Source organism: Volvox carteri (assembly GCF_000143455.1).
Source record: "Volvox carteri f. nagariensis unplaced genomic scaffold VOLCAscaffold_36, whole genome shotgun sequence".
Classification (NCBI taxonomy): domain Eukaryota; kingdom Viridiplantae; phylum Chlorophyta; class Chlorophyceae; order Chlamydomonadales; family Volvocaceae; genus Volvox; species Volvox carteri.
The window spans coordinates 273096-299464 of record NW_003307579.1 but is presented as its reverse complement, the minus strand read 5'-3'; the positions used below and the strand labels follow the sequence as shown (position 1 = coordinate 299464).

General features: G+C 58.4%; 7 protein-coding genes across 7 annotated transcripts; 3 read left to right on the top strand and 4 right to left on the bottom strand.

Annotated features, from left to right (window-relative positions):
- Positions 1-2836: 2836 nt before the first annotated feature.
- Positions 2837-3816, bottom strand: tctex2 (flagellar outer arm dynein light chain; the record flags this gene model as incomplete). Its single annotated transcript, XM_002953369.1, has 2 exons — positions 2837-3002; positions 3569-3816. 2 exons carry the CDS (start codon positions 3814-3816, stop codon positions 2837-2839), a joined length of 414 nt encoding a protein of 137 aa, XP_002953415.1.
- A 203-nt stretch (positions 3817-4019) lies between these two features.
- On the bottom strand, positions 4020-5655 carry mot24 (dynein light chain, type I). The gene is made up of 4 exons (XM_002953368.1): positions 5379-5655; positions 5139-5249; positions 4954-5040; positions 4020-4587 (listed from the first exon to the last, which is right to left on the bottom strand). The coding sequence occupies exons 1-4, from the start codon at positions 5427-5429 to the stop codon at positions 4525-4527; spliced, it is 312 nt and encodes a 103-aa protein (XP_002953414.1). The 5' UTR covers positions 5430-5655; the 3' UTR covers positions 4020-4524.
- Positions 5656-7905: 2250 nt separating this feature from the next.
- On the top strand, positions 7906-11464 carry traA (translin-like protein; the record flags this gene model as incomplete). The annotated part of the gene is made up of 10 exons (XM_002953464.1): positions 7906-7917; positions 7975-8156; positions 8530-8603; positions 8884-8967; positions 9428-9510; positions 9795-9880; positions 10127-10288; positions 10468-10645; positions 10982-11050; positions 11420-11464. Coding segments are annotated over 10 exons (975 nt in total), but the record flags the coding sequence as incomplete, so codon positions are not given.
- An 869-nt stretch (positions 11465-12333) lies between these two features.
- Positions 12334-12815, bottom strand: VOLCADRAFT_63718 (uncharacterized protein; the record flags this gene model as incomplete). The annotated part of the gene is made up of 2 exons (XM_002953367.1): positions 12334-12504; positions 12774-12815. Coding segments are annotated over 2 exons (213 nt in total), but the record flags the coding sequence as incomplete, so codon positions are not given.
- Positions 12816-17053: 4238 nt separating this feature from the next.
- Positions 17054-17548, top strand: VOLCADRAFT_94191 (uncharacterized protein; the record flags this gene model as incomplete). Its single annotated transcript, XM_002953463.1, has 2 exons — positions 17054-17173; positions 17297-17548. The coding sequence occupies 2 exons, from the start codon at positions 17054-17056 to the stop codon at positions 17546-17548; spliced, it is 372 nt and encodes a 123-aa protein (XP_002953509.1).
- A 1494-nt stretch (positions 17549-19042) lies between these two features.
- Positions 19043-23221, bottom strand: VOLCADRAFT_63837 (uncharacterized protein; the record flags this gene model as incomplete). Its single annotated transcript, XM_002953366.1, has 8 exons — positions 19043-19465; positions 19872-20068; positions 20793-20951; positions 21253-21452; positions 22106-22216; positions 22280-22523; positions 22906-23082; positions 23155-23221. The coding sequence occupies 8 exons, from the start codon at positions 23219-23221 to the stop codon at positions 19043-19045; spliced, it is 1578 nt and encodes a 525-aa protein (XP_002953412.1).
- Positions 23222-23636: 415 nt separating this feature from the next.
- On the top strand, positions 23637-26353 carry VOLCADRAFT_94189 (uncharacterized protein; the record flags this gene model as incomplete). The annotated part of the gene is made up of 5 exons (XM_002953462.1): positions 23637-23648; positions 24254-24340; positions 25369-25593; positions 25847-25921; positions 26291-26353. 5 exons carry the CDS (start codon positions 23637-23639, stop codon positions 26351-26353), a joined length of 462 nt encoding a protein of 153 aa, XP_002953508.1.
- Between the last annotated feature and the right edge of the window lie 16 nt (positions 26354-26369).

Here is a 26369-nt window from a genome sequence, read left to right as displayed (position 1 = left end):
CTGTTACAGCTGGTAATAATCAAGACAAAATGTGGGTAGCGCTTCCAATGCTTAAAATGATGATAATAATGGGGAGGAATATCGGACAATGTTATGATCTGATTCTTTCATTTCGGAAAGCCGACGACCCTAGCGAACTAGCTGTGTTCGGAGGTGCGCCTGGCGGACAGTTCCTGTGGAGGCCAGGAGGCCAGTCGTTTTGCATACCCTGAGCAAACTGGACACTGTTGGGTCCTGTCGGCCTCGAGAGATGAGTCAGGATCCTCAGACGTCGACGATCAATTCATTTTACCCCGAGGTCATTGCATCCCTTTACTGTATACCTATACGGGAAGCACCGTAATTGACAAAAACATGAGAGGTATGCCGTAGCTCGGCAGGTTGTGGGAACCAGACATCATCATGGCCTTCCTGTCACTTCAAGCTCTTCAACGCCGGCGGCCGTTCGGCCCCTGGCTGGCTACCCCCGGAGCTCCTCTATCGCCACACTTGCTGAACGCCGGGGTGCCGAAATAAAGGCTAATCCCTGCCTTTACACCACAACCTTCACAAAGACGCATAAGGAGAAAACGCCAGAAATAGTGTCGTCCCAACAGCCGCAATCCGCGGAAGCCGTGGGCCAGCACGTTGCCAGCCTTTTTTCTTGGCATAGTTGCACGCAACCGATTTCGCCAGGGTTGCGGGCTTGAGGCTGGGTACGGATAGTATGCCATGCCGCTTGTAAAAGCCACTCACCAGCTGCATCCAATCAGGTTGAAAGCCTTCGCATTCAACTAAACTTATTCCCCGTGCCGAGGTACGCACTCAGAATACTGGCTGCAAACTGAGCAGCCGCCCTCATCGGTGCTTCTTTAAATTCAACATTAGCCGGTGGGCATGGAACCAAGCGTTGATCCGGGTCAACTGTTCTCTGCCAAATCCGGCACGTTTCACGGCTGCAAGTAGCTCCAATTCGGCAGAGTTTAGTTTGATGATCAGGTCCTCAAAGCCCGCCCTCCGCGCGTGAGGCACAGCGGCCGACAGCAGGGCGTCTGCCAATGCTGCCTGGTCGGGAAGCTCGGGCCTGGCAGATGGGGACACGGGAGGAAGCCAAGACCGCATGTGCAGGTTTGGGAGGAAGCCGTGTACTGTTCGCGGATCGAGCTCTGGATTAAGCATGCAGGTTTTGTGTGTGTGTGTGTTACATGGTTGGGGGGTGCGTGACCCCATACCTGTAAGACTACCCATACGAGCCGAAGGCCCAAGGGCAATACTACAACGCCTAAAAGCCACGGAGAAAAGGAAAAAACACCGCACATCAGCCCAGACTAGCGTCCAAAGGGGGTAATTGAGTTTCGGTGAGCCCACATACGTTCCAACATCCTCGCCAGGCGTGCGGGTTCCCATTGCATGGCCTCCACCATACTCTGTTGATGATCGAATGCAGGTTTTGGTTGGCTGTTTGAACCGCTGGGTAGAGATTCCCGATGCACGGAGGAATTCTCACGTACAGCAGGTCCGTCGTCGGTGTTTCATGTCTGTGTCCGTAACATAAAACTATCTTTTGGCGGGCTTCAGTCCCCATTATTGAACAGACTGCCACACCTGACGGCGAAGTATGTCAATTCCGCTTGGCCGCCCGTCCGGTTCCGTACGCCAACACAGCCGAGGACCGGCCCGTTTGCCGAGATTACGAAAAACCGCGATCCTGATTCACTGTAGTATCCAGACAGCTTGTCTGTCAAGTCGTCCTCAGTTCCCTTTCGAATGATAAGTAAGAGCTGCAGGTAAATGAACCCCGCTACGATGAAAGGGACCGCCGCAAACGTTGCCAGAGCAACAGCCCACGGAATCGCGCTTCCTGGATGGTAAGATAAGTAGAAAGCGAACGCCGGCAGCAATAGAGCTCTGACCCAGAGAGACGAGGGAGTGAGGAGCGCTTTTTTCAGTATTGGTACTAAAAGCGAGTATATGTAAGCACGATAAGTCTCAACAACTGCGGGAACGTCGCTGTCCTCGACGACTCGAGGTTGATGTTCTTCATTCGAAAGAGCGCGCAATCCCATGTTCTCTCCTCGGAACCAACACAGGGTCCAGAAGATCATCCATGCACGGAGGAAAACGTGAATTCCATCGATTTAAACTAAGCTGGCCTCATTGCCTGTACGGCATGTCGACCGCACACTGAAGCCTGGCCGTATCGAAGCACCAGCATTAACCAATTCGGGGGAAATTGAGGTCTAAGGAGACTAAAGGAGGCGTGCAAGTGGGAATCTGTCGACCTAGATGCAATCCACATGCCCCTCCTCGCGTCTCCCCACAGCCACAGCCACCGGCATAGCTGATGCGGCGCCCTTACAAGCTGCGCCGCATGGAAGCATGAATACTCGCACGCAACAGTCACCATGGGCACGGAAGTTCGCGTAGGTTGGGGGCCACACGCACGCAGAGTAGGTCGATGGAGCGCAGCATCGCGCCGTCTTCCTTAGGCCGACATTGAGCTATACAGTCCACGTCATACAAATACAAGGATAGCCTTTTCAACCGCCCAAAATGCGCATACTTTGCTAATGGGCCGCGGTGCCAAACATACCCAAGTGCAAAACATGTCCAACCATGGACGTCTCGATGCAATGCACACCGTCGAGAACCCTCCACTCCTTCCAATCCCTGCGAAGCCTTCGTCCTGATTATTACTTTCGGAATTCATCCGGACATCACAGCTATCGGGGGCCCCTTCGATGCACAATGTAATTGCCCACCACATCGCCCCTTCTTCCCCCCAGCCCAACCCAGCCCAGCCCCACAACGATGGTGGTGTCCGCCCCCTTTCCTTCCGGCGCACTCTTCTTCTGCTCTACTCATAATACAACCCGTAGACTTGGCAGACGCAGTACATGCTTTCGTTCTCGTAGTACTCCGATGCGAAGTTGTCTGACTGCGTATCCCACAGGCAGCGCGAGATGATCCGCATAGCTTGGCCCTGCTTCTGCCCCACCGTGACCTGGATAACGAGCTTGTACCTGTACAGGGCGTGGAGAGCCGAGGCGGTACCATGACGGAAGGTCCCCCGCGGCGGGAATCGATTGATAGTTATGCGCAGTCTGTAGCAAGAGCCGTGTGTAGCAAATGTGGATGTGATTGAGACTGCTTCGGCACACACACACACACGTACACAGCTGCACGGGCTTCCAGCACGTTTCCGCCTTTTGGCCCAACAGGCCGGAGACGCCATGTGGGTCACGTCATCTGGGTGATGCGTGGGCAGGCATGGGGGTTACCATGATACCGTCCAGGGCTACAGGTAAGAGGAAGAGGCCTCCCTAGTGGAGGTGGGCCCCCCGTGAAATCTCTGCAGATTGGTGGACAACGCGTGCGACACACCAAGACCACGCGCGCGCCTTCACAGTACGTCGGGACCCCCAAAAGCATCACCCGGCAGCACGGTCCGGTCAGGTGCGGTGCAAAATGCACGTGCCATCAGCCGTGGACAAGCCCCAAAAGCGCGCGTTTTCCACCCACAGTTATGTTCCCGGTAGGCCGCACGACACCCCGGTGCACCATATCCCCGGTATCGACTCCAGCTTACCTGTCATATCCCAACGCTTTCACCTTCTCCCGTAAGTCGTCTGACAGCTGCTTGGATATTTGCGCTCCCTTTACCGGGTCATACTTTTGCTTCTCGATGCGCTCTTTAAGCACCTGCTTGAGAACCGCCTGGACTTTATGTCGTTCGAATTTGGTATTGGGTCCGTAGCCTTCGGGGTCTGTAATGTAGGTGTTCTCATATACGACCTCCTTAATACCGCCGGACTGAAACGGCATTGCATCATCCATGGCTGTAATGTAGTTCACAATAATAGGTGATTAATAATACAAGCTGCAAGTTCTTTAAAATTGGGCAATGGCTTTGACTGTCAGAACTTCGAACTGCCAGCTCTCTTATGTGCTGCAAAAATCAAAGCCTGGCGGGTACCTGTTCTATAACTACAACCGCAATAGAATATCATTACAAGTACAACTGCTTCCATTGAGCAAGAAAACAAGTCATCTTGGTTGTACTGCGACAGGTAGCCGTACTGTCATCGTTTTTACACCCCACTGACAGGGGGCCACACAAGTTCACAACCCGAAATTAATTACATTTGTGAACGCTTGCCATAGTAGCCACAATCCGCAGCCCCAATACACCGTTCGCACCACCGACCCGGCAAGTGGCCATGGCCGTGGGTAGACAAGCCTCCTTGCAATGCCCCGAACATCAGGCCATGCATGCACAACCCCAAGCTACAATTCCTGAAAACACGTCTAAAGGTGCAGGAAAGGCCTGCTCCCACGCACAGCACACGGCTAGGTCCACCGCAAGTCGTTCCCACCGCTGCCAACAAACCCTGAGACATACGTGCCCCTCATGCACGTCAGTCAGCATGGGCCTATGGCTCAAAGGCCTATGCCTAAATGGTTAATGTAACTATCCTGCGCCGCACATCCACATCCACACGATATGCCCTGGCCTCTCAGGCTCGCCCAGCTTCTGTTCTACGTCTACATCTTCCAGAGCAGCACCGCTGTCCTCCCTCCGACGTAAATGTAGAGCAAGTTCCGGACCTGTGTGATACACACGTGGTTGAGGCCCACGTCCAAGTCCAGGGGGGGAGTTCATGTCCGGGTCCAGGTCCACACAGTTACAGTATGCGGGGATTGCTGTCGCGTACATGTGACTTTTATGGACCCAGGTCCCATATTAGATGAACGTCCTTGTTTTCAATCCGGCTGATCCGGTTGAACCCATGCACAGCGATTATTGTCGTTGTCATGTTGTTGCGTGCGCATTGTTAGGACCTCACTTTCAAAGCAAATACACCTCTGTGGCGGCCTATGGTCGTGGCGGGTGTATGCCACTTGGGCGTGGCGCGCTCAGTCAAGAAACCCTCCTGAACCCTGAACGGACGCGATTAATATCCTGCTGCTTACCTCGTACGTGATCTCATAAGAGAAGCCTTTCCCCACAACCACATGCCATGGTGCGCCGAATTTCTTATCCATTTGGTCTTTGATCATCTGCACGGGCGTGTGTTCCAGCAAAGGGGTTCAGGCTAGTGTACTGGGTGCGGATGAGGGGATCAGCATCCCAAGCGCATAATAAGAGTGTCACGTGCCTGTGTGCACTTCTCGGCATCATTTGGATACTTCTCGACTGCTGTGATACAGATGTCCATGGCCTCCTCCTTCATCTCGGTGTTCATGTCCGTAAACTTCACTAGGGTATACTGCACATGGAAGAACGAGGACAAAATTATTTCCCGATTTATATATCTTAATTAATTGGACTTATAGCAGTTGAGGCCGCGTGACCCATCAGCAGTTGAGGCCGCATGACCAAGATGGGTCGCCCTAACCTTGGCCACACGCAGGAAGGCCTCCATGTCTTCAAATTGTTGCTCCGCCATGGTTGCGATGTAATGTCCAACCTATAGCTGTGCTTAAGATGCTTGCCGAAGTCACAGCGCGCGGAGTCCTTAGAAGTCGTCAAAGCCTAATAACGATGTCCATGCGCGAAATGACTAACGCAACAGTTCAATATATTCCTGTGTTATACTAAAAGGAATGTAAGTCAAAGTCGATTTATCGCAGCATGCTTATTTCGCTCATTGCAAGATTGCCCAGGCAAACTTGTTAGTACGTGGCGACATGCACAGCAGCATTTCTGCAACAAAGCATGCTGCTTTGCGTCTGACTTCTCACCATGTCGTACATAGACAACTGAAAACGCCGTCAAGGCGGAAGTCTTTCTGCGTCACTGCGCTTATGTCGCACCACGAGCCCAGCGGTTCATTGCAAATCTAGTATGTCATTGACACGCTCCGTCATACAGACGACACTTTCTTTCTGCAGGCGTGATACGGTGAATTATTTGTGTCTTCCGCAATGTCAAACGACGTAATCCATGTACAACTTTGCTGATTTGGATAACCTTTACAGAGCCTTGCCTGCCGCAACAAAGTTCGAGTACCGGGCAGCTGCCAAATCTTTCCCCCGCAGCCTTTTGTCACACATCTTGCACGCTGCATCTCATTATCATCGTCATCATCATCGTCATCATCATCGAACACTGTGAGTGGTGCGCAACCATCTGTCTGAGGTGCCTGCAATTCGATACCGTCCAACCGCCAACGACAATAACTGCCGACGTGATCCCCCACATGCCGCATGAGTGTCCATGGCCACCTTTTCGCCACCAAAACAACGCCCACTCACCGTCGAAGCGCCTCACTGGCACCTACCCCCTCCAGCGCGCGACAAGTGTCCGTCCATCCATATGTATGTCACACAGGGGTTAGATCAGGTCGCAGAGTGCGTGAGAAATCCCCCAGGAAAATGGAAAAGCAAAACACGCCGGGAGGTTGGAATGACGGGATATCTACATGTCAACCAAATTTATAGATTCCTTCTTTACGGGCGGTTACTACTATTAGTTGTACGACACGCCTTCGGCAGCAGCAACACCCCCTTCCACACAACGCTGACGACACAACGCGCTGAGTACAACTCAACGGCACACCCCTGAGTGGGCAACGCGGCCCAACAAACAGCTCGGTGGTGGTGGTGGTGGTGGTGGCAGTAGCAGATCAATGAAGTTCACCACGGGGGAGCAGCTGCCTCTCCTGGGGGTGGCTTTGGACTTACTTTGCAACAGCAGCACGTGCAACTTTTATTTATGTACGGCAGTCGGCACTCGGGGGTTTCCCCACCTTGGTAGTGCTGTCCCCCCTCCCCCTCCTTTTCCCTCCTTTTCCCTCCTTTTCCACCTCCCCCACCTCCAGCTCCTTCTCCCGAATCCCTCCTCTTCCCACCTTCCCCTCCTTCTCCCAAACCATTTCCCGCTCCCTTCCACGCCGAATCCCCTCCACTTCCCACTACCAATCTCCCACTCCCGCCTCAAACCCCCCAAACCTGACGTCCTCCCCTCCCCTCCCCACGTACTAGGCACTACGGGGCTGCATGCACATGCCCCTAGCGCGCGCAGGTTGGCGGGAGCCACGGGTGACCCCGGCCCGCGCACTTGCGCTTCTCTTCCTACCAACTCCCTCTCCTCCGTTGGGCCTTTCTTTTGCGTTGGAAAGAACGTTCGCGTTTGCGTTCTTTCCAACCCACTTCTCCATTTCTACCTTCTTTGCATTCTGCCGGCGTACACGCCGTCCAATGCGTCATCCCGTCCAATGCGTCATTCCGTCATCTCGTACGACACCTTCTGTGTCGTCCTGCGCCGCCTTTGCAATTGTTTTTTAGTTCCTGCGTTTTCTTCCGTTTTCATATAGGTTCTTTAGGGCTTCTCATTTCCAGCTTCCCCGGTCAGCAAGTTTAATACTCCTTTTCAGCAGCATTTGCATGCGTTTTTGTATTTTTCGTTCGCTGCTCACAACTCTCCCACCTCTCTGCCTCGCATGTGCCGCTCCTGCTGCCTGGCCAGGTGAGTCCAAAGGGTGGTTCGAGCTTCTTTGGTATATCGCGTTGGCGTCGGTCGGCTAGCCGGAATAGAATAGTCGGGTCGGTCGGGTCGGTCGCGCGTTTTAGTTTTTGGGGGGTTGGGAGGAGCACTTGCATACCGACAGCCTTTCAGCATCAGCAAACCAGCTATTTCTCCAGGCCAGCAACTTTATACCACCTTTACGACAGCACTATTTTACTACGCTTCCGCCGCCTTCACTACTACTTCTTTACGGATTGGCAATACTATTCCGCTTTTTTAGTTCTGGCGGCTTAGGTAGGTAGTTTTTCCGACATCTTCTCCACTTCGTCATCCCGAGGTCACGGTCGCCACGGACGCCTTTCGGTCAGTTCTACGTTTGTTACTCTCTTGCCCTGGCAGCAGCTTCAATCGTGTGTGGTTCGTCTTTCCCCCCTCCCCCCTTTCCACCCCACAAGGCCCCCGATATGGTGCGCTCCACCCCCGTCCCCTACCACACCGCGCCCCACCTGTCACCCCCTTTCCAGGCCAACTTAAACCCAACAGACACCACCACCAACACCACCACCAACACCACCACCAACACCACCACCAACAACAACAGCACCGCACCAGCACCAGCACCGCCGGGTGAACGCAACACTCCCCCAAGCCCCGGCACCAGCACCAGCACCGCCGCCATGTCGGAGGCAACCATGTTGTTGATCAGGTGTGTTCCCCCCCCACCCCACCCCCCCGGGGGGGTGTTTGGTGGGTGAAAGGGGGCGGCTGAAGGGGGGATGGCGCCGCGGGAACTAACCACCACCACCACCACCACCACCACAACAACAACAACAAACTGGAACACAAGCTCAGCCAACAGAGCCAATAAAGTGATGAGGAGCAGCAGCAGCAGCAGCAATCATGGGATTAAGGATTATTGGCCTTGCAATAAACATTTCATGGCTGGACGAGGAAATCCGTACATCAGATGTACGGATGCCCTGCGAGATCTCCCCCTTCCCTGCCACCACCCCTGAGTCCCCGGGCCCCCTTTTTCCCAATGGCACTCCTCCTCCCCCCCGGGGCCCCCCACTGCTCAGCGACTGGGAGAAGCTAGGCCAACACCTGGCGGCCTATGACGAACTGCGGGAGGGGGTCATAAAGAAGTGTCGAGGTGGGGGGGCCTGGGGGCTGGGGGCTGGGGAGGGGAGGTGAGGTGAGGTGAGGTTAGGGGGGTGGGCCTGGATTTTTCGGGGAGTTTGGGGGGAAGACAAACCACGAACGAGTGAAGCTGGTGCCAAGGAAAGGGACGGGGGGGCCGGTGGCGGGTGGGGGATGGGGGGATATGTATGAGGCAAAAAAACGGAGAAGTATTCCGTCAGCTGCCAACTGACGACGTTAAACTGCTGAAGCGGTCCCCTCACCCTCCCCCCGCCCTCCCCCCGCCCTCTCAGACGTGCAGAAGCTGGCCAAGCAGGCGGTTTACTCCCTCCATCGGGGGGACTTGGAGGGGGCCGACAAGCAGCTGCAGAAAGCAGGTTGGTGTCGGGTGTGTGTGTCAGTATGTGTGTGTGTCAGTATGTGTGTCAGTATGTGTGTCAGTATGTGTGTGCGTGTGGAGAAGGGGGGAAGAGGGAAGGGAGGTTTAGAGACTCGAGGGGGATTGTTGAGGCGGCAGGAGCGCCCGCTACAGCTGTACTGCCGTGTTTGTGTGTGTGTGTGTGTGTATGTGTGTGGACCAGGCCCCGGGGTTCCACGTCCGACCCAACCACCTACCCACCTACCCACCTACCCAAACACGGCTTTGGACACGGCGGCGGTGGATTCTTTGGGCTCCCTACCACACAGGTACACACACACTCTCTGCCCGCGTACTTCCCCTCCGCCCGCCACCACTTGGACCCCTTCCTGCAGCTGATGGACGTATCTTCTCCCCCCCTTCACACCACACACACATACACCTGTCGTACATCCCCCCCCCCCCGCTGCTACCGGTAGAGGTGATTGCTGGGGAGATGTGTCCCACCATCGCGAGGTACCCGGCACTGAGGTCTGGATCCTTTGCGGCGGCAGTGGAGGAGGTGAGGGCGGGGGAGGGGGCGAGGGGGTTGAGGAGGAGGGCGAGGGGGAGGGAGAAACCTGGCGCCGTCGTCATGGCGCCGCACCTTTCATGTCCCTGACATCCGCACCGCGCTGCCCCGGGTGGGTTAACTCAGGAGGTCCGGGGGGGGCCAACCCCCCGCACCACCGGGCATCACTGGCACCACAGGTGCTCCCCCACCGCGGGGTCCAGGGGGGGGGAGGGGGGAAATTACCACACATACGCGCACACATCAAGTCCCCCAACCCCCAACCCCAACCCCAGTATGTGGAGGCCCGGGCCTTCTCCGTGTTCCTGTCGGAGGGTCGCCTCGTAACCTCGGACGAATTGCCACTGGCGGAGCCTGAGGAGTGAGTGGGCGGTGGTGGGTGGGCGGGGCCCCCCGGGGGGGGGGGAGGACGTTCCAAGGGGTGCGAGGGGGGATGAGAAGGGAAGGACCGGGGGGAATGGCCCCCGTGTGTGTGTGTGTCTGTCAGTTTGTCTGTCTGTGTGTAGGGGGGTCCAGGGGTTGGCCCTTTGCCCAACCAAAAGGTTGGGATCCCAGCCGCAACATTAGCCTGACATCCCGACACTAACTCCCCCCCCCCGGGCCCCAGGTTCCTGGGAGGGGTGTTGGACTTCACGGGGGAGCTCAATCGCTACGCCATCGCGAGGGCGACCGTACGGGATAAGGCTGCCGTACAGCGCTGTCGGGACTTGGTGGATGCGCTCATGGGTCGCTTCTTGCAGGTGCTGTCGTACCGTGAGAAGGGCGGGGGGTGAAGGGAGGGCCTGCGTTCGCGGGGCCATAGGGACTGGAGGGCTTCTAGGGGTGAGGTTTGGGGGTTTCGGTCGGGCTGAATAACCGACCCACTGCCTCAGCGCTGTCGTACCTCCCCCCCCCCTCCCGGACGATCAACCGTACAACGGAAAGTGACCACATCACGGCGTTCCGCAGCGATGCGTGTTTTTGTGGTGGCATTAGCCGGCTGAGTGGTCTGGTGTGGTGTGGTGTGGTGGTTCCCCCCTGGGGCCCTCTGACGGCGGTATTGGGTGACGAGCCGCAGTTCGACCTGCGGAACGGGTCCCTGCGCAAGAAGTACGACAGTCTCAAGTATACGCTGAAGAAAATGGAGGTGTGTGGGGGGGGTGGGGGGCCGGGGTATTAGGGGTGTGTTAGGGGGTTGATCCGCGGGTCCGTGTGGGTGAGAGGTCGTGTGGAGGTCGCACAGGAGGACTCGGATTGCGGCCGCCCCATTGAGTTGCTGCAGCAGCTGCTCCAGCTGTATATGTATGTCTGTGTCTGTGTGTGTATAGGACATGTGCGGGTCGGCGGAGTTGAGGAGGTACTGGGGCGCGGGGGTGCAGAACCCCGGGTGAGGGCGGGGAGGGAGGAGAACACCCCTACCACATCTCCCACACCGGCCCCCCTCCCCTCGCCTCCCCCTTCCCGTTCTCCTCCCACCGTGAAGAGTACGTTGTACGAGCTGGCCCTTACGGAGGGTATGGGGCTCAAGATCTCCAGCGAGGAGGCGGCCATGGTGAGGTGCATGTGTATGCGTGCGTTCTTACGATCTGAGCCGCGATGGAGAAGTATGCCGGTAGTGGTACACGGGGATAATTTAGGGTTTACGTGCCGAAGCGAGCTCCGTGTTGCCACACCAGCGACGTGTTAAACTCCTCCACTAAAACTGCGGGGGGGGGGGGACGTCATGGCGCCCGTTTAGAGAGTTCGTGGGGAAAGCCCGGAGCACCCGGAGCACATGCATTGTTTGATAACTTCGTCATGGCGACAGGGGTGGCTTGTAATGGTAGCGCCAATGCATTGCATATTGCTTGCTGGGGAGTCCTGGTGCCGCTGCCATAGGAGGCGAAATGCTGACGGCCGGCCGCTCCTCAACTGCCCTCAGGATCCCGAGAACGCGGCCGGCGGCGGCGGAGAGGGCGATGCATGAAGGGACACTGCTGGTCAGGGTCCTTGGGACGATGGCCGCCAGCTGGCTGGTGGCCTTCCTCCCCGCACAATGAAAAAATGATGATGATGATGGCAGGGGCAGATGCAGAAGCGCCCCCTCCGGCCACCTTCAGTAGACTGGGTGGTATATGCGTGTGGGGTTACATCGATGTGGGGGTTAGGTTCAATGCTGGTTCCATGAGTAATTAAGGGTTGACCCGCCAGTCCGCAGCATGGCGCAGTTGACGGCTCGTATGTTCCGACAAAAAGGACACGCATGCATCGCTTCCACCATCACAGGCAGCCGGCAGGGGCGCTGTCCCTGGAGGGTTTGTTTTCACAATCCTGCAGCAGTCACGGAATGCGACATGAGGAGACCTTGCCACGTCCTGAACAGGAATGCCAGTTGTAGTTGTACTAGTAGTTGTAGTAGTAGTAGTAGTAGCAGTGGGCGTGGGGGTCGAGGGAGGAGTGCCGGAGAGGTCTCCTCTCGACGGGACGGGACACACGGGGGGGGGTACTAACTCCGACTTTTCGGTCAGCAAACCTACGTAACACACGAACACAAGTACAACAAAGCTCGAGACTTCACTAGCACCCCCTTCACAAGCACCCCTTCACAAGCACCCCGAGACAGATAAATAGACAGACAGACAGACAGACAGATACAACTACGCAACCGGCTGCAATACCGCCACGGCCCAACTCAACCAGTGCCAAGTCCCAAGCAACCTACTCCCCCACCAGCATTACCACCCTGACACCACCACCACCACCACCACCCCTGTCAAACTCCACGCCCACCCTGAAACCCTCTAGTCACCCCGATCTGCCAGCGACCCGCTTCCCAGCTTCAGCTTCCCCTCCCGACTACTTCGTAGCCCCCGCCAGCGCCTTCTTGTTGGCCCTCAGCACGGATCCCGGTGCGGGGTAGGGTCGGGACTGGAAGAGGGGACCGCCCGCGGTGGTGTCGGCGGCGGAGGGCTGCGCGCCCTCCAGGCCGGTGGACCAAGTGCCCCGGGGGGCGTCGGAGTAGGCGGCCTGAGCAAGGGGTGAGGAGGGAGAGAAGGGGGGGAGGTGGCAGAGAACTAGGAGGAGAGGGAAGGAGGAGAAAACGTCGTCAAGAGGCAGGTGCGCTGTACTTCCTCCGCAGCTGTCCCTGCACTGGAGGTCCCTAGCTGAGCCCAGAGCCCAGGCGGAGCTAGCGGCGATCGGAGGAGGAACCGCAACCCGTGAATCCGCGTGGGGGTCGCTTCCTTTCCCCCCTGCTTTACCCCCCCCCCCGGGGTCCCCCTTCCAAACGGGCTCACCGGGTCCATGGGGTCCAGCTCCTCCTCCTGGCCCGCCTTCCTCGTCCCCCGACCCCGCGACTCGTTACGCAGCCGCTGCTGCTCCGCAATGGCCTCCAACCGGCTCCTGCGGGAGCCTCCCGGACCCGCACCCTCCTCGCCCTCCTCGCCACCACCCCGCGGCACAGGACCTATGATGCCCCCCCCGCCGCCATCTCCAGCCCCTTCCGCGGCCTTCTGAGCCTCTCGGAACTCGGCCAGTGCCCGGGCGGGGTCGTCCAGGTAGTAGCCCAAACCCTGGGGCGGGGGAGGGGCGGGGGCGGGGGAGGGGGGAAGTAGCGGCGGGGAGGGAAGGGGGAAGGACACTTAAGTGAAAAGAACATAGCGGACACATGCGCAGATGAGGCACTGGTAAGAGTGGAGGGTAGGTAGGTAGGTAGGTGGGTAGGGGGTGAAGCGGGACTAGCCAGCCAGTCGAACCTCCAAAGATACGCCCTCCCATCGTGGCAACAGCCTCTCGCCAAGGACGCAAACCACCTGTCACCCCCACCCCACCCACCGACCACCCATTAGCAACCCCCCGCATGTATCCAGACAGCATTACGACAGACCTCACCCCCCCCCGCCAGTTCCCCCCTGCCCCCTCCCCCGCGGCCCCACCTGGGCGCCCTTCTTGAACACGTACCCCTGCCTCGCCCCCAGGAATGCGGGCGAGGGGAGGAAGTCCCGGTGGCTGGGCCGCAACCAGGACCGCTCGCCTGCGGGGGCGTTGCAGGGGCCCGGGGGCGCACATACACACACGATTAATGAGCAGGAACGGGTGACATTCCTACGGGCGGCGGCGGCCGCAGGGACTCCTCATCACAACACTCACACAAGACAAAACACACACACATATACATACATACATACACATGTAACCTGTAAGCCACACGGCTCAGTCACCTTCCCCATAACTATGTGTTTCGTTGCCGGCACTGCGCACTGACTTCCCCCAACCAACCAACCAACCAACCAACCCACCAACCAACCAACCAAGCTCAGACCCCAGGTGGGCCCCACCCTTCCACCTGTAGCGGGGCAGTAGAAGTAGGTGACCCCGGTGGCGGGGTCCACGGCCCAGGTCCAGCCCCGGGGCAGGGACTTGATGGGTCGCAACCACAACCGCTCGCCTGACCGGAGGGGGGTGAGCGCAGGGGGGTGAGCGCAGGGGCGGGAAGAGAGCAAAGGGGGGTCAGATGGCTGGCTACCTGGCCCCACCCCACCCATTATACACACACTGCTAAGCAAACTGCCCACATCGCCAGTTTCCCCCCATGCCCCGATGCATTGAAGCTTCCAGAGGGGGTTAGATAGCGGCGGCGGCGGCGGCGGCGGCGGCGGCGGTGATCTACACACTCCATGATGGTGTGGGGAGGAGGACGGGTGGCGAGGTCCGGCCGCTGGCACTGCACACTGCACACCGCACCGAGCGGCGAGGGCAGGTGGTTCCCCCCTCTTGGGGGGGCCCCCTGGTGCATCCATCCTCGCAGGCACTGTACAGAATGGCATCACATCTCAAAGACGGTGCGACCCTATTTCACCTCCCTTTTTTCGACGCCCTCCCCTCCCCTCTCCTCCCCTCTCCTCTCCTCCCCCCCCTTCCAGCTTCCCGGGGTTGCGGAACACCCCCAGCAGCTGCACAACATGGGCTGCCTACCCCGCGGATACACCGCGTACCGGAACTCATATGTCAGGACCCCCACCCTCCACGGCAACACCTGGACTGAACCCCGGGAAACCGGCGGCGGGGGGCGGTGGCGGGGGCCCCCTCACGCGCGCACCTGTCATGGGGTTGTAGTAGTACGGTCGGCCATGGCGGGGGTCAACCGCCTCATACCAGCCGGGTAGCAGCGGCTCGTCCTGCAGGGAGGGCTGCGGCGGCTGAGGGGGAGCGGTGTAGTGGGCCGTCGCCGCCGGGACTTGCGTCCGGGCCTCCGCACCGCCCTGCTGGCCCCCGTCCGCAACCTGCCCCTGACCCTGCCCCTGACCCGGCAATAACCCACGAGCCATGAGCCGCGCCTTCAGCGCCGGCGGCAAATCGGGCTTGGCGGGCTCTGAAGCCTGCGCGGCCGCCGCCACCGGCGGCTGTGGCAGCAGCCGCGGCGGCGGCGGCAAGGTGGTACCCGGTGGCGCCTCGTCATCGTCATAGTCGTACTCAACCGGGGCTTCCGTACCCGGGGGCGGTACCGACACCCCTCGGCCGGTGGTAGTTGCCTCTGCCCCGGGACCCGATCCCGGGTCAGCCGCGGACCTCCGCAGACCGTCATGTGATCCTGGTGCTGGTACTGGTAGTGCTGGTAGCGTTGATGGCAGTGCTGGAGGTGGGGGTAAGGGTGTAGCGGCTAGTGATGATGATGCTGGAGGGGGCCCGAGGCCGGGTCGGGGAGGGCCAGGCGGCGGCGGCCCGGGTGGTTTCGGAGGCCCGGGAGGCGGTCCCGGCAACCGCGGCGGCGGCGGTGGTCCCGGCGGCCTGGGCGGCGGTGGCGGCCCTGTGGGGACGTGCACAAGGAGGGCAGGGGCCGCGGGCGGCGTGAGGGCGAGGGTAGCCAGGGTGAGGGGGGCTGTACCTCTTGCCAGGTGGCTGCTGCAGGCACCAATCTCCCACGCGCTTCTCCCCCCCCACCAACCCCATCCTAAACCCCGCACCACACTACACCATATGCCTTCCATGTGCACCCAATCGTACACAATAAGTAGCTACAACAGCGGAGCTACGTGCAGCAGCTCCGCATTGATCACCCCCCTTTCCAGCCCCCTCTCCAGCCCAGGCGGGCGAGGAACTGCTACTGCTACTGCTGCTGCTCTCCAGTTCTCCACCGCGGCTCTCAGCTGCTCGGCCGGCAGCAAGGCCCCTCGACTGCCCGGCCCCCAATCGAGCACGTTCGCCCCCCTACCCGCCCTCACCGGGAGGTTTCGGAGGACCCGGGGGTGGACCAGGGGGCCCGGGCGGACCAGCCGCTGCCGCGGACTTGGCCGCAATGGCGGCCAGGACCGCGCTGGGTGGCTGGTAGTTGGTCCAATCACCGGCACCCCGCTGCGGTGCGGCTGGTGGTAATGGGGCGCCGGGGGCCGCAGCGGGGGCAGCAGCGCCCTGGCCGCTGCCAGCTGACAGGTTGTAAGGATGGTGCTGATGGTGTTGCTGGTTGTGGAAGTCATGAGACAGCTTCAGTAGTTTGTCCTGCAGGCGGAAGGGGAGCCGCGGCGAAAGGCTGTGTGATGCCGGCCTCACCACCCGGAGTCCCGTGAACCCCCGTGATAGAGACACGAGGGACCCGGACGGGGCAGGGGGACCAGTAAACCCCGGAAGTTACCCGGCTAGGGGCGAGAGAGGGAGGGAGATTGTGAGGCAAGTGGAGAATGGAGATCGTGAGCTGTTGCGCCGTGTATTGCGCCTGTTTGGGATTGTTGGGGTTGAGGGAAAGCTGAAGGAGACTTCACCACATTTCTTTTGATGGAAGGGAGGCAGGCAGGTTGCCGGTGCCCGTACCCACATATAGAACCCTAACCCCCATACGTGCCTTGAGCTGCGATGGATCGCGCGGCTCAGAGGCGGGGTCCTCGTCTCGCTCATGTCTCTTGTTTGACCTACGGTTCAGGTGGCCGCGTGTGCGCGCCCAGGGTGAGGAGCAACGTTGCGTATACGGTACACAGGCGTGGTGCGGTGAGGCGGGGTGCCAGCTCGCGGGCGGTGTAGCTCTTACCGGAATGCTGCCTGCCGGACCTCTTCTTCCTGCTGCTGCATCAGCGCCCGTTGAGCTGCGTCGTCCAACCCACCGAGCGCATCTCCATACCGCTCCGACAGCTGCGAGTCGGTTGGTTGACCGGACCCTGAAGCTTCAGAAGTATAGCCTATTGCATTTTGTTGCAATAGCTGCTGTTGCTGCTGCTGTTGCTGCAACCACGCGGGAATGACCGCTCCACGACCACGTCCAATTCCTTCCATCCCTGCTGGTAAACCTACGCAGCACCTTGTAACACCTTTCAGCACCTTCTGTGATAACACATAACGGTATGGTCCACCAGCACACAACAAGGGCGGTTCGTACGGCAAGCACGGCAAGTTTGCCGCAGGCGATTTGCCGAGGTTCGGCTACGTTTGATGCTTCAATTTTTATGGCATTGCTTGTTGGATGACTTAGGGGAAGATCGAACTCAACTGAGCGTTTTAATGCGCCGCCGTGAACCGACTAAACCCGCTGTGAACCAACTGAGTCTCCTAAGAGATAAGATCTAACGCCTACGGCTGCATAGACTCAAAAATGAATCTGGATACCTCAAAAATCCTGGGTGCCTTCAACGACATTGGTGTGCGGATGACGCTTGGAATTGCAGGGACGGTCGCGGCAGGCGCGGCCATTGTAACGCCGAACGGGAAACAGGTTAGAAGGATCTCACTGCTGTGGCGATCAGCATGCTCCCCCCGACCAGTGGTTACCCGTCTCCCCTGCATCCACGTGGTCCACGTTCGGTGTTAAATTGGGACATCCGTTTGGTGTACACAGGTTGAAGCGGCTTCATTAGAGATGTACGGGAGGGAGCCAACTCAGCTGCTACCTAACGAGCGCCGGGCGGCTGAGTTTTGTGCCGGTTACCGGCGGTGGAAGGGTTTCGTGGATAACAACATTTATAACTGGACGCGGAAACTACCCGGACACGACTCCCCCATTGTGAACCCGTATAAAGGGCCGCGTCGGATTCCGCGGCCGCAACAAAAGATAGAGGAGGAGCTGGAGGCAGCTGCTGCTAAGGAGTAGTGTATGGCTGCCAGGCGGTCTGGGGCTCGTGGTTGTGCCGTTCTGAGTATCACCGTATCACCTTGCACGAGGGGCCCCGGCCACACCAGTGGGCCAAACTGGGTTTTAGGGTTGTTGAAGCTTTCCTTTCGCCATATACGAAATAGATGCGGCGTGGCTTGGAGCAGGGCCTTCATGGCTGCGTCATGAGCAGCGTTGGGCACGAATTGTCCGTCTGTATGTCCTCGTACTGGCTGGGAGTTTTCGGGGGGTTGTGGTTAACAATAGCCGGACAGCGGTTGTGTCAAAGGAGATGTCGTAACCTCCGCAGCTATGTGCTGAAGGCCTGTCCTACACCTGCCTTGTGGAAGACCACCTCTTGGGTTGTGCGGCTGCTTAGTCCAGTGCGCATGCACGGTTGCTCTGGGGCACCCTCTGCCCCTTGCTGCGGCCTGCATGTGTGAGCTATTGCACATTGTCTGCGGCGGGAATCGATTGTACGATTTCAGACAAAACGTGGTGGGTGTGGATATTTTGAGATGCGCGTTTTTACCCACTACTTCCCCAGTTGTCATCTCCAGTCCAGTGCTGGGTGCCCTCAACAACATTCTTGGGGAGCTGTGGGTGGTCGTCTGGAAATGTGGTTACGTTATGTTTTGTTGCCCCTCTCAATCTTGCCAGTTCCGATGTTTGTTCCTCTTGGTTTCTTTCCTCCCGTTTGTGGTGTGACCCGATGGTACCGCGGGCTTGCGCTCACAGAGAACATACATACGTACATACATGGATGGCATTCTGCATGTGCAAGACGGCGAACGAGAACAATCTGTCAAGGAGAACATTCCTATGCACACCATCCCCAGCACAATCCATCCAGCACACAATGCTCGATAATTATAGAAAATCAATGCGTAATTAAGTGCATGCACTGTCCGGCAACACCGCGTGTACCACCGCGAGCATCGTGTCAACTTGCGCAGCAGCAAAACCCCCAATATGGTCCCTCGAGATAAAGAAATGCGCTCCTAAACCCAGCACATTACGAAACCCGGATGCCTTCCCCCATACAACCAGGAGCAAAATGAAACCCAACCCCAGAGGTCAGGCCAAGGCCACCAACCTGCCAAAAGAGGAGATCAGCACAAAGTAAAAGACGGGAAGGGTAGCAGCAGCAAAATTTAACAGGGAACCAAGTACCATGCCTGACCCATGCCTCCTCATAACCACCGCGCCAACGGCGGGGCCCTAGTCCATGTTGGCATTTAATGACTCCACAACGCCACCTCCCACCTTTCATCCAAACCGATGTCTCTCTTTCTTCCCTCAACATCATGCACAAGACACCGCCGCGCCACTTCCTTCCAGCGCTCCCACACAGCCCAAGCATCCCCTAGCCGCCAAACGCCCCCACGTTCCTACACCCGTCAGCCCGCCAATAACTACAGCTTTAGGCCGCTCCGGCCTCCCCCCCCACAAACCAGGGCCGCTCCCCCCCCCCCCCGCATTTTTTCCGTGCTCCTACACGCTGATGTCCATGACGCAGATGGTGCGGTTGGCGAAACACGCTGCCACGCGCGTGCCCTCCTTGTTCCAGCACACCTCGTAGATGCCCGCATCGCCGCGGAAGGAGCGCACCAGCACGCCCTCCTCCACGCTCCACACGTAAACGCACTTGTCGAAGGAGCCGGTGGCCACCAACTTGCCGTTGGGCGAGAAGGCCACGCTGTAGACGGGCTCTACGTGGCGGTGAAGGCACTGCACGCAGCGGCCAGCCTCGATGTCCCACAGCCGCACCGTGGTGTCGAAGGACGCGGACGCCAGCAGCAGCGGCATATTGGGGTTGGCCGAGCCGGAGCCGGTGGGGCTCCAGCGGATGGTGTAGATCTCGCGCTCGTGGTCGCGGAAGTCCTGCACCGGCCGGTCGCTGTTCAGGGACCAGACCTACGGGCAACAGGCGGGGTAGGTCGGCAGGCATCATTATTGAGGGTGGCCTGTACGAGTGGATGGGCAAGGAGAAGCTTATGTAACATTGCAAAGGCCACTAGGCCCCTACGGGAAAACGCGCCATAGCGACAAGTGACAAGTCGTGAGGGCCTGGTAGGAAAGGTCCACAGGGGGGAGATATGAGGTAATGCAGATATAAGGAAGCCGGCGCCGAAACCAGGGTGCTCGAACGGATGGGCAGTACACGGATGGGCAGAACGCCGTCATCTCGCCACCAGCACCCCACCCCACTCCACTACCGCCCCACCACTACCGCCCTAAGCTCCTACGGTGCTCCGGAATCCGGCGCCAGACCACCACCACCGCCGCCGCACACCGGGCACCACCCTCGCCTCCATCCCACCTTGGCAGTCTTGTCGTCCGAGCATGACGCTAGCAGGCGGCCACTGGGGTCCCACTTGATCGCGTTGACCTCATCATCGTGCCCCGCGTACGTGCGCATCGCCTTGGTCTCCCCCAGCTTGCACACGTGGATGAGGCGGTCGGTGGAGCAGGTGGCGAAGGAGTTGCTGTTGCGCCAGTCCACATCCAGGGTGGGCGCTGAGGGTGCGGGGGCAGGAGTAGAGGGTAAGCGAGGTCTTGTGGGAGAGGGGGCTCAGCAGCCGTGCCGTACTACCGGCAGGGACTGGAAGCTGTGCGCAAGAAAGGACGCGCACCACATCGTATCTATGACGTATATAAGTGAGGCGGAACGCAAAAACCATTTCTCCAGTCGAAAACCCTTATACTGCCACCAGTCCGAGAATCAGTTGCCCGTGCGTCATCATGCAGATCATGCACTGCAGATTGACCGCACTGCACATGACCTTTCTGTCTACGGACACACAGTCCAAGCCTGGACACCCCAACATTCAAAAATAGCGCAACGTCAAATGCTCAAGAGGGCGTCAGAGGCCCCGAAACAAAACCGCTTTACATATTCCAGCTGCTCACTTCCCCCCTATTTATCTATCTACAAAAGATAATAATAAGCACTGCGTCGAGACGCTCGCCATCGGCTTTGTGTGCTGGATCAAACTGCACGGTGTTCTACAGGGCTGCAACGCCCTCGGTTGGGCACCCACGCCGGTTGGCGCCTCTGCCAGCGGCGGCGGCGACGGCGGCAGCATTGCCGGTGGCGGCTGTTATAACTTTTTTGGCATCACGCGGATATCCGAGGACAGTGCTGCCCACGGGGTCAGGCCGCATCTGGAGTCCAACCCTTTACCCCTAGCTCCCTGCTGTCCTGACCTGACCTGTTCGTCCCTATTCGGGAATCTCGCACCTGAGTGCAGGTCGAACACCTGCTTGGCTTCCCCGGACTTGGCGTCCCAAACGATGGCCGTCTTGTCGACACTGCCGCTGAGCAAGAGGTCGCCTCGCTTGTTCCATTTGAGCGCAAAGATGGGCCCCTGGTGCTTGTCGAGCGTCTGTTTCAGCTTGCCTGCGAGCGGAGGAGACGGAAGGTCCACAGCATGTTATGCCACCGGGGCCACATCCGGCACTGCTGGTCGCGTGCACAGCAAAAGCCGTGCGCGAGCCCCACTTGAACATTGGGGCAGGTTCAACAATACTGCTCAGCGCTCTATCCGCTGAGGGGCACCAAACCCGTCGCCAACCAAATACTTCCCAGGCTATGGCAACTAAACCCCTAAACAATCATACCGCGCCCCGAAGGCCGTGAGCTCAGGTGGGCTTCCAGGCGTCGCCAGAGGCCTCGCCTTGCCCGAAAGGAACTTACGCACCGTCCTTTGACCAGATCCGCGCCAGGCCGTCGTACGATCCTGTCGCCAGCAGGGAGCCGTCCGCGTTCCAATCCAATGTCGTCACGTCCTTGCCCTGCGACTTGTCTTGCTTGGCCTCGTGGTTGAGTACCACCGACCGGGTGTGTGCGGTCCCGGCGGTGGTGGCGAGATTCCATATCCGTGCGGTCGCGTCGCCGGACCTGCAGACCCGCAGGGCGTAGGTGTCGGGGCGCACGGGCGTGTTGGAAAAGACGCAAAATGCGCATGGGTCGGCGCATGTGTGGGTTTGGTTGCTTGCAGGAAGAACGACGCTCTGTCGCCATGGAGCATGTCCGTGTGTGCTGTGTGTTTCCGTGGGTGCATATGTGGACGGGTGCCTGATGGACTCGGGTAACAGCCCCGGGCCCGGACAATATGGAGCCAACGCGAAGTGTTGAGTGGGTGTGGGGGGGGGAAGAGCGCCCCACAGGGGCAGCACGTGGTGGCTCTACACGGCAATGCGGGTGGCCCTAGGACGGGTCGCCGACCCGAGGACCCCTGAAGCCGGGTCTTGCTGGCCCTGCTAGTGTGGGGCCGCCAGACAGGCTGCAGGCGCCGGCCGCGGGGAGCCAAAGCCAAGGCTGCTCCGCCGACCCCGCCCCGCCCCGTCTAGTCCGGATCCGGGGCAACCCATTTCGTTTGTTACACCGCTGGTATTGCGTTGCGTCTCTTCCATCATGACACTTCACCAGCTCCCCTCCCACCCCAACCAATCCTTTCGCTTCCTTCCATTTTTTCTTATCCCTTCTGCTTTCCGCTCTGTGCCATCCTTTCCCGCCCCCTCCCGAACCCCCGGCGACCCAGGCCACCTTACCCAGATGCCAGCAAGGGCTCCACGGGGCTCCAAGCGCAGATGTACACCTCCGAGTCATGGCCGTTGAGGGTGATGACTGCGCTGGCGGGAACCTCTATGCTAGCGGGCGCACTGGTGCTGGCCGGGGGTGGATTATCTTCCTCCATGGGCGTGGGACCCGACGAAGGACGAGACTCCAGCTTCACAGACGGCTGCTGCTGTGCTGTAGCAGCTGCCGGCGCAGTAGAAGGGGCTGTGGCCCTGGCATCTCCGCTGGGTGGGGCTGGCTGAGGTTGAGATGATGGACCTGCGGCTTGCGCTGCGGCAGCGGCCGGCGCTGCTGCTGCCGCCGCCTGGCCTGCAGCTGCCTGTGCTGTAGCCGCCTGTGCTGTAGCCGCCTGGGCTGTTGCGGCTTGCGCTGCCGCTGCCTGGGCTGCAGCTGCTTGTGCTGCTGCTGCTGCCTGGGCTGCTGCAGCTTGTGCTGCCGCTGCCTGAGCTGCTGCAGCTTGTGCTGCAGCTGCGGCCTGTGCCTTCTCTTTCTCCCGCTCTTTCTCCGCTTTGTCACTCTTCTCAGCTTTCTCTAGCTTGTCTGTAGGCTTGTCTTTCTCCTTTGCTCGCTCCCTGTCCGCCGCCTTTTGCTTCTCGGGCGGGGGCGCCTTGGGTCTGCTCTCTTCCTCCTTCCTCTCCGCCACTAGTGCGCGCAACTGGTCAACATCATTGGACAGCAGCTCCTCGGGGGTCAGGAGCTTGTAGTCGCCATCTACCTCACCATCCTATCGTGGATAAAAGCAGAAAGTTAAAGCTGTGCTGCACTTTGCCACTTACGTGCCGACACCCTTCCCCCCTCACCTGCGCATCCAGGTTTGCTTCTATCTCCAGGTACTGCAAGCCCTTCTGGATAAAGGTGACGAGGGAGCCCGGCGGGACATTGTTGGGGTCAATATTCGTGCGCGTGACCAGGCTTTCACTGGCGAAGGTGAACGCAGAGTGGGTGAAACCTGCACGACAGCAAAGCATAAGTTACGCGGCCCAACATGCACTCCGGTAGCATACATGTAACCCATGCGCACCAGCCTCTTGTAGATAGCGGTATATGAGGTAATTGACGACATCGCTAGTTAAGGAAAAGGAGCTCATGCTGGTGCGAGCTCCGGCTCCTGCCGCAAGGGCGCAGGTACCATGCGAGGAATCTTTCTGTTGATGCAAGGCGTATTGAAGACTGAACGCGACTCTGTTCTTAACACGAGGGCCGCCAAGACGTCCCAGTGCTCGCAACAAATAACCTTGAGGCAATAACAATTTAAAGGATAGTTGCTGTTTATAGATGTGTCCTGTTCTGATGCATATAGTTGGTCAGAGCGTTACTATTCGGTCGCAGTACTACTGCTGTACGGCACCATTCAACCATGAAGCATGCAGCCATGCGGACAGAAGCATCAGAATAACCTTTCCTGAGATAAGCTTCTTTTGAGCGACGCAAGTACGCGTCGGCAGCAGGATTGCCGCCTAGAAGTTTTCTTACAGCCTGAGGTCATCCTGCCGTTGCAAGACAATGACAGCGGCGGTAAGCATTAAAAGGGGGGAACTCCTGATAGGAATTTCAGGCTCGCGCCCCACAAACAAAAATTATAGAAGGCTTGCTCGTGTCTTCTCGCGTCAGGTTGCTGCAGCCAAAAAGAAGCGCTTGGGGGAGGGCTCAAAATACAGGTTTGTCCCTCTAAACTTGCTTCGTTACACGTCCTAGGTTTTGTCGATTCCAGCTGTGTTCAGGTTGCCCTAACGAGTTCTCAATTCTACCTCTGCAGCCGCTCTGATGTTTTGAAGCTCAAGGAGTTGTTTGATAAGCATGATTTGGTGAGTACAGTACAGGAATAATGCGTAGAGCACGCGGGGACTGGCGGAAGGCGGGGCTCTATCTGTCGCGCGGGCGTGCGATTTCAAATAGGGCGACACTGCATGAATTCAGAGTTTGCATGCATCGATGAAGTCCTCGTATGGGTCTTCAGTTGCCAGGTTTTTGAAAAACGCACGTTGCAACCTATTTTGGCTTCTTCGCAAAAGCCGTAGCTCGTCGCCTGCTTTGGACAGGAGCAAGTTAGCTGATTGCCCTGTGGACTGATGAGGTTTCCGTGAAGTACCACCATAAACAAAGTCACTTGTGGAATGCAGGATAATGACGGACGCGTAACTGTGAAGGAACTGATGGGCGCGTTTAAGGAAACCACCTTGCGCGAGCACGCGCTGTCCGCGTTTAAGGTACGGCGAGAACGGCGCAGAAGCCGCCCTAGCACCTACATCATCATCCACAACGTACAGCGCAGTAAACTGCACAATATGGGCAGCTACACCCAATGTAGCAGAGCCTTGCACTGCCAGCGCGCCACCCGAACGCAAAAAGCCTACGTACTCCCCATGGTTAGGAACTTAACTGCGACTAGCACCGCTATTTTGCCCGCCCGCCCACGTACCTGCCTGCCTGCCGTCGTTCTTATTCGCCCACACTTCTCATCAGGGTTCGACACTGACCTTCCTGAAACTTGCGGGCTCCCCCGTACCTCCCAAATTTTCCGTACGGAGGGGGCCCCGTACCAGGCTCCTGCACCGGCCGAAAACCTTACGGGGGTCCCCGTAACCCCCCAAAACCTTTACGGGGGCACTGTCCTTGGCTGAAACGCTGTGGAAAGTGACGCTTTGCATCTTTTTGCCCTGTAAATCGTTATTTTCGTTATTTTCTCGTGAACCATTACACTCGGGGACACGGCACACTCAGTGAAAGCCAAGCGCCTTGGCCGCCGCGGCCGCCCATCCCTTCTGCTCCTCAACATGATCTTCACCCGATACGTCCGTACTGCTATCTGACATAATACTAAAGAATGGGCTTTCACGGATTCGAACAAGCTGGGCGGCAAGGATGACTTCGCTCAGAACGCGCATAGCCGTGACGAAATAGCGGTACTGGTTGTACTTGAAGTGGATGCCCGGAAGCCCAGCCGCCGTTAGCATGAGAAGCATGCTCGGCAGCTTAAGCATGGGCATATGTACCGTACGGCATCTTATAAATCCTTAAAATCCTTACGGGGGCACCCATAACCGGCCTTCGGCCGGTCCGGGGGCGGCCCCGTACGGGGGCGCTTCGCGCCGCAAAATCCTTACGGGGGCCACTGTAAAGTCCTACGGGCCCTTACGGGGATACCGAAAAAAGGCCAAAAACTTACGGGCCCCGTACGGAGTGTCGAACCCTGCTTCTCATGGCGCTCCCTAACTCCCTGACTACCTTGCCACAGAGCATCGATTTGAACAAAAACTGCGTGCTCACCTTCAGCGAGTACATGCGCCGTATATTTCCCTACGCCAACGACCGGGAGTTCAAGGTGATGCTGTCCTGGGTCAAGCCGGCCCAGGGGGAGCAACAGGAGCCGACCTTTGAGCCAACCGCAGAGCAGCGCAAGGAAATTGCCACAATGTTTAAACGAATGGACGCCAATAAGGACGGCGTCCTCGAAGTCAATGTGAGTAGGCACCGTAGCCGCGGGGGCAGAGGCAGGTACTAGATAGATCTTGGCTTGCAGGTGGAGCCCAGGTGGAGAGAACGTCGCAAAACTCTACTGTTGGCAGTCCTAGCACATCCATTACCAGTCCCTGTTCAATCCATTGCGAGGGCGAGTGGCCCCAGTAGTTCGGTACATACTAGGCAACCCCACAAGGCACAATGACCCCACAAGGGCCTTGCCTCGTGTTTGTTGCACTCATATCCACCTTCAGGAGCTGGTTGCGGCCTCGGCTGTGTTCGGTTACGACGAATCAGAAGTGATGGAGCTGTTTAATAACACGGATAAGGTACGACGTTATAACTTAGGGTTCCCGTTAGTGCAGGGGTCGGGGTCGGGATGGGGAGTAACGAACGAACGACGAACTCAGTGCGGATGGATGGATTGCTATACACGGGTTATGGCCAGAAGGGGGAGCACAGTGTGGCGGACTAACTAACATCCGCAGATGGAAGCTAACTCTGTTGGGCTGTGGACAGCATTACGGCGCACTCGGTGGAAGCTTCCCGCCGCAGGCGCCGGTGTCTTGATTGACGCGTGTTCTGCTGCTCTGTCCCAACTGCTCTGTTATGACATTCTTGTGGCACCGCACAGATATCCTGCACAGATATCCAGCCATGTTCCTTTCCCCCCCGTACCTGCGTGTTGCTGTGTGCAGAACATGAACGGCCTCATTTCATTTGACGAGTTCATTCAGCTGATGAAAGTGTCGTACATCTGAGTCGCGAGCCGACTCA